General features: G+C 42.3%; 1 protein-coding gene across 1 annotated transcript; it reads right to left on the bottom strand.

The window, feature by feature from the left end:
* Positions 1–4,078: 4,078 nt before the first annotated feature.
* On the bottom strand, positions 4,079–7,704 carry lpar6a (lysophosphatidic acid receptor 6a). The gene has a single exon (XM_086079696.1). It carries the CDS (start codon positions 6,438–6,440, stop codon positions 5,349–5,351), a length of 1,092 nt encoding a protein of 363 aa, XP_085935822.1. The 5' UTR covers positions 6,441–7,704; the 3' UTR covers positions 4,079–5,348.
* Between the last annotated feature and the right edge of the window lie 2,643 nt (positions 7,705–10,347).

Genomic DNA, 10,347 nt, shown 5'->3' with positions numbered 1-10,347 from the left:
GTACCTTGCGCGAGAAATAATTACACTTTATCGTACAATGCCGCCATTGTCAACCCTCGCTCTTGCGATTGTACGAAGATTGTCAGCAAAGGCGTAAGATAAGGAGAAACCGCACAAAATGGGCAAAATCCTGGATACTCCAGTGACCAAGGCTTACCCCGAACCTTGCGCAAAATATGCGGGAAAAAAAAGGGTCCGGCTTTTCATCAGTACTGACGCCCGATGATTTGCTGAAACCCCGCCCCCACCCCCGGACGTATTCCAACTCGATCTGACTTTACGACGAGTTATTTATACACTAATCAAACGGCCAACGCGGTCCGACTCCCGGCGTCGGATTGGTGTATCTGGGCCTTTAGATGCACTCATTTTTTTTTTTTTTCATGAGAACCGCAGTTGCAGCAGGAATTTTTCAGGAGCTGCGTGTGGGAAAAAAAAGTCTTACATTCTGAAAATTATTGGCGAGAGAAGCTGTAAAATGACATCTGTTTTTTTTTGTTTTCTCATGCTAATGCTAAAGCCGCTAAGGCGCTCTCACAGCTTGATAAGGTTTGTTTACATGGGAATGAGGCGGGGGTGGGTTTGGTGGGGGGGTCACGTGACTGCTGGGTTTACTCCTAAACCTCCACTCTTGTTACTGTTTATTAGCTCAGTGCTGTTTCTCATTTTGGCTTCGTACCAGTCTTAACAATATATAAAGTCTTCGTGTTGCGTTTGCTGCATTGTTTCTCTCAAATTGGCACTAAAGTCAACTCGCCTGGCCTGTCGGTACTAAACATGATACTAAAAGTGAAAACAAGGTGGGAGAGCGCATAGTTGAGACGTGTTGTCGTCTCAAGTGTCGAATGGAACGCTGCTCATATCAGCTTAATAGCAGACATTTCCTCCCAATGTAACTTGGAGAGCCATGCCACCCATTTAAGGGGGCGGGGGAGGGGGGGGGGGCTTCATTATCGTCAACAGAGACCCCCCCACCACTGTCACCCCCTTCCTCAGACTGTGCTCCTTCCCTTGATAATATGTCAGCTCGAATGACAAACACAATTTTTAGACACTGGTGCTTTATTTGAGTATTTGGGTTTGATGCGATCATTTTGGGGCATCGAGATGGGGAGAAAAGCGTCTTCAATGCAGCATCAATTACGTTAATGAGGCGTCTGTGATCTTTGATGCAGTTATTTTGCCGGAGCATGCAGTGTGACACAATAGTCTTTGATGAATGAATTTTGCATGAATCTCTGCGTTAAACGACCGTCTTTGACGTTGTTTATTTTCTGGCCTCTCTGTGAAAGATTTGTCCTCAAATGAGGCAATTTTGTGCACTCTTGTGTGGATGTAGTCTTTGATGTTGTCATTTTCTGGGGTTAGAATAAAGAATGGTCTTTGATGTGGCAATTTTGTGGGGCTGTGTGATAACACCACATTTATTGTAGCAAATTTCCAGGATCTACAATGTATGCAAAGAAACACATTTGACGTAGTAATTTTACCGGATTTTTTTTCTGTATGAAATACTTGCCTTTGATGCTGTGATTTTAGGGGATCTGTGCGAAAGTTTCATGCACATTTTTCGTAAAAATAACCATCTTTGATGTAGGAATTTTATGGGATCTCAGTGTGTAACAACTAACTGTCTGTGATGGCAATTTTGCGGGATCGGTGCGATGAGAACCATCTTTGATGCAAAAATTCACGGGTCTTTGTATGACAGAATAGTCTTTGATGTGGCGTTTTTTTTTGTGCGACCTGGATGTGTCCCACTATATTAATAGCCAGAATAACCAAGATGCTTGTGCATGGCAGGAAATTGCCCACAGGAAGTGACTGGTAGATGGTACGGGCTGGCATGACCCTGATGGAGCTCGTCAGCCTAAACACGGCTGCTGTGTGCAAGCGTGATAACCTTGCACAGCCTTTCAATGCTCAAATTAAAACCAACAAAAAAAAAAACGACAATAAAAACCTCCCTTTTAAAAAAGAGAAAGCAAGCAGAATGTGTGTCTGTGTCTTGTCAGTAGAAGGAAGGAGAGGTCAGGCTGATTAGATAAGGTTTGTATATGCAAAGATGCTTTGTTTATTACCTCCCCCAAGGAAGATACAGTACCAGTCGTAGGTTTGTCATGACCTTTTTACATAGTTGCCATTTTGAAAGAGTGAAACAGTAAACATTAGGGTATTTTTTTTTTTTTATGGTGAATTTTGAACATGCTAACAGTAGAATTGCATTATTTTGTGGAGAATACCAATACTGCGTACCTCGAAGGGAGTCTAATGGCTACGTTGACAAACCGCTTAGCTTTACAGCGCGTACAGTACAAAAAATGGCAACTAGGGGTCTTTGACTAGCCTCGTCAGCTTACCTGGCTCCATGTATAGCAGCTATGGCTAGGATAGTTGTAGCATAATGCTAACGTTTTGAGTAAACAGCCAACAACAACAACAACACAGCATTATTTCAAGGTAAAATATGGATAGTTTGTTGCGTACCTTGGGGCAGACTGTTTGGGATATTTGAGGGATTCACCTGATGTGGATGATCGGTTAGCTTAAGCCCAATATGTATATATCGATAACTATATCGAGAGCTGAATTTGCTCGTGCCACAGATAGGTATCATGTTTGTAGCACAACATTTTGGATCCAGAGCTAGCAGAAAAGCATTAATATGGAGTAGACTGTTGATATTTGAGCAATTCAAATGACAAATGCGAGTAGCTAGCCTCGTTAGGTTCGTTGGCTAAGTTTGTCACAGTTAGCATTTTTGGCTACAAGCTAACAACATTATTATGCTATGACTAATACGAGTACATTTTGCCTTGAGCAGACTGTTGATTTTTTCAAGGATTTACTTGGCTATACGAACGACCAAAAAGTCCTACAGCCACACAACATCTATGCATCCAAAACATTTTTTGTCACGTGTTGCTGGACAGAATGAAGAGGGTAACCATAAAGCTGGCTAGCTCTCAATCATTCAAAAGAAAAAAGAAAAAGAAAAATATTATTACTATTTCACATCTTTTTATTTAATTTCTATATTTTTAGATTTATTTATTCATTTTGCTAACACCTTTTTAGGTTAAAGGTTCAATAGGGCTAACTAAAAAAATTGCCATTTTGAATTTTTGTGTTTGAGGATTAGCAAAAGTCAGGTGAAGAAACAATCTCAAATGGTAGGTTTCTAATTATGAACGTATCAAGGTTCCCAGGCTACGTTTTACACTACCCTATGCTCGTTTGTACTTTGTGCCTCCACCGGAGCAAAAATTGCGCATGACGTCAAGGTCCATTTGTTTGTTTTCAAAACAGCAATCGAGTCCCGCGCCCTTGACCCGCCTTAAAGGTGGCGCTGCGTGGGAAATAAAGTCACACCCAGTCATCTGTTTTGCATTGTTCAAGCAACGCAAGTTGTAATAGTTTGGATGTTACTCAAAGACCTCCTATAGTCAGGGGAAATAGATGAAGATAAACCTCAAAGACCCTTCTTTGTTCTAGCAGATCCACTCAAGCCGGTGCTTGTTGACAACAGCTACACTTGCTCACCGCATTAATAGGTACACCTGCTCAGTTGAATTCTGTCTGTAAAAAGAGGATGTTCAGTTGATGAAAGTGTTTAACCACATGAGCGTAACACTTGTAAACCGCTGCAAACCACAACTACAAGAATCAAAATCAAAATATACCGTCTGACATTAAAATTGAAAAGGTTGCAAAAATTGAACAATTCTCTGACAGTTTCAATCAAAACCAAGCTGTATCCTCTTTAAAACCGCCCTGGGTTAAAAAAAATCTTTAAGGATAAATTTGTGATGGAACTTTGTAAAGCGCTTTGAGCACCATATGGTGTAGATAACTGCGCTCCATTTAACATTTTTCAAAAACAATATTTCTTCTTCTTATTTTTTTTTTTGTGTAACACTTTTTTATGTTATGTTACAGGTTAAAATAATAAATTTTCTTTTTTAATCATTATCTAATCTTAATGAAAATTCTGCTGGCCTTATTTTTTGAATTCTCAAATTTGTATTATGTGTATTAAGAAATAATTAAAAAAAATATTTTTAATGTAAATTTTAAAAGAAGTGCCTTCTGCTAGGATGGATTTTGTTATTTTCTTATCATTATATAGTTGTATGTGATTTTTAATAAATCTCTTTGTTACATTACATCTCAGTGGGCCCATGTTTAAGTGTTTTAAAATAAAATCAAGAAAATTTGAAAAATTAAGAAAAAGTCTAATGACGTCGACTTTTAATTATTTTTATTTTTTCCCGTATTTTAAAAACATACTCATTGCAACTATTTCACACACACACACGCACACACACAAAACAAAACACCTTATTTAACCTAACTCAAAGCAAGGATAAGTTTAATTTCCAATTTCTATTCTATGATGTGATGAGAGTACACGTGCGGGTGTACCCAATTAAAGCATTCGCAAGCGTGTGGCCTTTCGCTCAGCAGTTGCACAAAACTTCCGCACAGGAACTTGGCAATCCCCGCCCGACCAGAGCGAGACGCTCACTTCCTCAATCTGGATGTTTACCAGAGGTGGGAGTAACGTGCCGTCTCACGTTATGAAAGTTGAGTCAAAGTCACACTTCTTACAATCTGCTCAGCCACAATATGTATTCTCACACATTAGCCAAAATCTGTACCTGCATTGGTTAGCCGCACAAACACACTCACATACTGTATTTAAATTTTTTTAATGGTCCCAAACACAGGTGCCAAATCAAGGTCCAGAAAGTAAAAACCCTGCCAGTTTGGCTGCTAGTTAGCTAGCTCTCTAGCTAGCTCCCATGGTGCCACTTTACCTGCTAGGGAGCTAGCTAGCTAGCACCCATGGTGCTCGTTTACCTGCTAGGGAGCTAGCTAGCTAGCACTAGAGGCTAAAGCCAAACTATGGCAGGGTTTTGACTTTCTGGACCTGGATTTGCCACCTCTGGTCCCAAACCAGTCATGTGACAAGTCCCCCCCCATCTCCACTGTTTACATCTATGTACATTTGGACATTTAAAAGAAACTAGTGGGGTTTTTTCTGGTGCAAATAGTTTTATTTAATACTTTCATCCATTGCTGTGCACAAAAACCCTGCTCAAAATTAATCTCCATATAACTATGTTAATTTAAGTGAGCTAAAGTTAGCAACAGATAAATACGGACATGAACTTGCAAAAGTATTCTCACTCCCTTGCAGGCGGTTGGTTACACAATGTCAGTAATATCCACAGCGGAAGGATTTTAAGGAGGGTGTGTATGGGCTCATTAATCCGCAGAGGCAGCTTCTCTGAACTGGATGTTAGAATTTAGAGCTTTAAAAAAAAAAAGGGTCGATGAAAGTGTCACACCGAGGACTCATTGTGCAGCATCTTGGCTTTGAGGTTCCTCAGGCTGCACTGCAGGTTGGAGCTGGATTCCGACTGCAGCGCCTCGGAGAACTTGGCGTCGCACGGCCGCCCCGCCAGCGACTTCCTCTTGATGGAGTTCTGGATGGTCTCCGAGGTGAAGTAGTAGACGATGGGGTCGAAGCAGCAGTTGGAGACGGCGATGCACAGCGCCACCGGGTAGATGGTGCGCACCACCGACTCGGCGAAGCAGCCCTTGAGCGTCTTGGTGCGCACCAGCGCGTAGAAAACCAGGTTGACGTTGTAGGGGATGAAGCAGAAGCAGAAGGTGCTGAGGTGCACGGCGATCATGCGCAGGATCTTGGTCTTGTTCAGCTTGCCGCCGCCGCTGCCCCGGCTCACCTTGTGGGGGCGGCGCAGGGTCTGCAGCACCATGACGGAGCAGCCCACGTTGAGCAGCAGCGGGATGACGAAGCCCACCGTCTCGATGAAGATGACCACCTTGGATAGGTGCGACTTCCACTGGTTGGAGGAGAAGTTCTCAAAGCAGAAGGTGGCGTTGGTGCGGGGCCGCTGGCGCGACGTGGTGTCCAGCAGGAAGCCGGTGGGCAGGCTGCCCGACAGCACCAGCGCCCACACGCCGGCGCACACCAGCTTGGCGTTGCGCTTGGTGCGCAGCGTCCGCGAGCGGAAGGGGTGCACGATGGCCAGGAAGCGGTCCGCGCTGATGCACGTGAGGAACAGGATGCTGCCGTACATGTTGGTGTAGAAGAGCGAGACGGACACCTTGCACAGCACGCTGCCGAAGGGCCAGCTCCGGTTGATGAAGTAAAAGACGCGCAGGGGCAGCGTGAAGACAAAGAGCAGGTCGGAGGCCACCAGGTTCATCATGTACGTGGTGGTCTCGTTGCGCAGCTTCAGCGAGCAGGCGAAGATGTAGATGGCCACCGCGTTGGTGATGAGGCCCACCACGAAGACCACGCTGAACACCGCGCTGTACAGCGGGTACTTGAAGCCGTCGTTCTTGCTGCAGCTCCAGTTGAGCGCCGAGACGTTGCCGGGTCCCAGCGGCGGGATGGTGTCGAACATCTTGGGAGACAGAAGCCTTTGCTTCCACGTCTTTTAGCAACTGTCCGCAAAGTCTTTTATTCCAGACACTGGCAAAGAAGGCATCGGTTACATGTCTAATGCTCGGTTCTGAGGATATCCTGCATGAAAGATGCCAAATTGACCAGTTTCCGAGGTAGTCCCAGAGGCAGGGTGGCAAGCTGCGTAGAAGGGGAGTCCGAGACTGGATTCAATTCTCCAAAAGAAACTCTCTAAGAAGTCTTTTATTCCAAACTCTGACACAGCAGTCTCTACCGGGTGGGAGGTGGCTGGGGATTCCGCAATGCCGAGTTTATACCAGTCATTGGCCAAACGTTTCTCTGATGCTTGGTCCCGAGGTGCCAAATTTTCCAACCTCCGATGAGAGGTGGCAGCTCCCGCGGCGGTAAGTTTAACACCAGAGTCTCACTGTTCTGTTAGCATTTGATTCCAGACGCTAGCGTGCAGTTGTCTCTCTTGCGCACCAATTTCGTGCGAGGTTTGAAAGGGACTTAAATGGTGGTAGATCAAAGGAGGTGGATATAGTGGTGACCCCGAAGATATCCTGTGTGAAGGGTGCCAAAATTTGCCAGCTTCTGTCGTGGGACGGGAACCAAAACAATTGTTACCGTTTGCCGAGTATTTCATAGCAAACACCAGCATGGATGTCGCTACTGTTTAAAGTGCAAACGGCAGGGGTTTGGTGTGGGGTCCCGAGGATATCCTGAGTTAAAAAAAAATGCCAGCCTTCGAGTTTGTCCCAAAGTATTATGTAGCATGCATTGTCCTGTTGTCTTTACCGCAACATCTTAGATGCACCAGTTTAGAGTAAAAAGGGGTTAAAAGAAGGCGCAAGAGGGTGAGAGGTAAAGCGTAAGGTCCTGAGGATTCAAACCTCTCGACTGGTCCCCATCCTTAAGATCCTCACGGATGTCCAGGCGTTAGTTCATGGTGAAGAGAGCCGTGGGAGAAAAGCCGGTGTCCCTCTTCCTCCCCCCCCCCCCAACCGTGCGCCTCTTGATGAATAGTCGCACAAAGGGAAGGATGGCAGATCCGCAAGCAGATGGGAATAGAGAGTAACAAAGTCCTCGCGTGTGTCCTGTATCCTCGTCCTCTTTTTCACCCCAAAATAGTCTCGAGCAAGCCTCGCAGTCTGCACTCGTGTCTTCTTTTTTACTCTTGCGGTTTTCAAGTAATCAGTGAGGAGCTGCTGCTGCTGCTGCCCACTTCGCCTTTGTGCCGCTCTCTCTCTCTCTCTCGCTTGACCATTCACTCACTCATACACACTTTTGTACTTTGACTGGGCTGGGACTCGGTCTATATCTCCGCCTCCCGGTCCCTCCCCCCTTCTCCCTTTTGTCTGCTCCCACAGGACTAGGACTAACAAATGCTGATTACTCTTCTTTTTTTTTTATTTTCATTTAAGTGATGTCACGTTTGTTAATTCTTCTTTTTTTAAACCACACACTAATAAAAAAATAAATACTCAAAATTTGTAAGTTTGCTTTTTGTTGATACACAAATACATTTTTGTTGACACTTTTTGTGTATGCATTTTAAATGTAGATATAGGCGATAAAAAAATATAATTACCAAACTTTTCAACGATTAATACAAGCAATTTTAACCCTTTTTTTTGTTGGTGGGGTGGTCAATTCCATTTTCCGCCAGGGCTGAGTCCCCATTCCAGCTAATTACTGTACTACAATTTTGGTGCATAAGGAGTAAGATTAGTTTGAGAGCTCAATTGTGCAAGCGGTGTTTCAAGTGCTTTGAAAGAATATTATGTTAATAAAATTGGGGTTTGTACAGTTGTGCTCCTAAGTTATGTAAACTTATGAGCACGGTTGTGTACATCACCATTCACCACTAGTTGGCAGACAAAGTTGTGTTCATAAGTTTACACAACTTATTAGCACATTGGTTTATTAAGATTACTAAAAGAGTGTACGGCTGTGCTCATTTCCCCTACTTTGTTTTGAAATATCTATTCTGGTTTTTCTATTTATGAAATTATTTCTCCTTTAAAAGTGGTATTTTGCCTTAAATGGTGTGTTGTGCCTGTGAAGTACATCGAATTACATTGTAAATGGAATGTGCTAAAGCTGACTTGCTTATGATTGTTATATGACAACCTTCATAGATGCACAACTCTGCATAATGACTACATTTTGCCGTTAATATAATTAATTACTGTATTATTCACAAAATATATGAGAAAAATCTGGCCGTTTTTTTAAATAAAAAAATTGTAATAGAGCTAAACCAAAAAACAATTTTATATATTTTTTGTCGTTTCTATAAAAGATGTTTTGTTTATATTTACAAAAAAAGAAAAGAAAAGGAAAAGACCACCCGGATGTGATTCTTTCTATTCACATTATTTCCAAGGGGATACAATTTGTTGAAAATCTAAACAAATCTTCGCAAATGTATTTGGTTTTACTCTGATAAAGTGTATGCATGTGTTAGGTACTGTTCAGTTATGTTTAACCTTTAAGTTTATGTAACAAAATCTTAGAATGTAATCTTTGTTTGCTTGAGAATATATATCTAGGTACAATAAGTATTTGCACTACATTTTAATTGAATCATTATTTAAGGTAGATTTTATTCTATTGTATTTGAACAGTGGTAATCTTCATTTTGTATACTGTTACAGAGAATTACTGTACAATCAAATTAAACATACGTTTAGTTGCTCTTGTGTGAAATGTTCAAATGCAAGATCTTTGAATTGAAATTAAAAATAGACGCTTTGTGCATTATGTTCGAGAAAATAAACACCAGAGTGAACCTTCCAGAAAACATGCTCATATGCAACCTTCACTATTGTCTTTTGCCTGAAAACAATCCCCTGACATGCAAAAAAAAAAAAAAAAAAAAAGAGAAAACATGCTCCAAAGCCCAAGACGCTGAAGCTCTCACAATGCCAGGAAGCATATCGGCCCCCAACCACCCCCCCCGCCCCAAGGCCAAGACTGAGGCCTTGAATAGTGAGCGATGTCAGGTGACATCATGCTTCAACGTTGGAATTCTGGCGAATAACACGCAGGGATTGAACAGTTCCCACATTTAGCAAGTTAGCGTGTCGCTCCATGTTTGGCTTGCTTTATAAAACAAATACCCCCCAGACCTCATACACCTGCGCAAACAACCAACGGCTGCATGCAACACACCAACAGCTTTCAACTGTAACAACGGAAACATTTCTTGTGTGGTTTTTGAAAGTTGGCCATATATACGAAAATGATAACCAAATTAACACCACCTTTGTAAAGCAGATGGAGTAACATCTGCTCCTTACTTTCACTGCAGAATTGATCACAAAACAAAACAACGTGGAGGCGCCCACTTTTTAAAACACGGCAGTGGAACAGATTTTTTGGGGTAACTCTTGAGGCCTATTTTTCCAAACGACATAACTTTGGCCGACTCAAAGCTTCAAAAGCAGACTGATACTGTATTATATTAATATGAGTTTATTAGTTCATGTGACATTTCGACAAATATATATTTATTTTTCTCATCTCCCTGTCAAAGCGCCACTGTGCTTTTTGTGATGCGTTAACACATTGGGTGCGTGTCAAATAAACGCAAGTGTGAAAACCTCAGCACATTGTGTGCACGCCAAGGTTATTTTAGTTCACAAACACTAACGATAAAACAAAATTTTTAAAAACTATTTCGTTAACGAAATAAAATAAAAAGGAAAATGCTTTTAAAAAAACAAAAACTAACAAACTATTTTATGTTTACAAAACTAACTAAAACTATAGCGAAAATGTCCTTTGTTTTAGTCTTTGGTAATTAATGCATACCTGACACTCCTATTTGTCCATTGGTGTGATTGTGAGTGTGGATGGTTGTTCGTCTCTGTGTGCCCTGCGATTGGCTGGCAACCAGTTCA

This window comes from Leptonotus elevatus, chromosome 7 (genome assembly GCF_054856555.1).
Source record: "Leptonotus elevatus isolate MCC_2025b chromosome 7, RoL_Lele_1.0, whole genome shotgun sequence".
NCBI classification, from domain to species: domain Eukaryota; kingdom Metazoa; phylum Chordata; class Actinopteri; order Syngnathiformes; family Syngnathidae; genus Leptonotus; species Leptonotus elevatus.
This window is presented reverse-complemented; position numbering and strand designations above follow the sequence as displayed.

Bases quoted from the DNA above. Each gene is read 5' to 3' on its own strand.
- lpar6a (XM_086079696.1), bottom strand. From the start codon at position 6,440: ATGTTCGACACCATCCCGCCGCTGGGACCCGGCAACGTCTCGGCGCTC.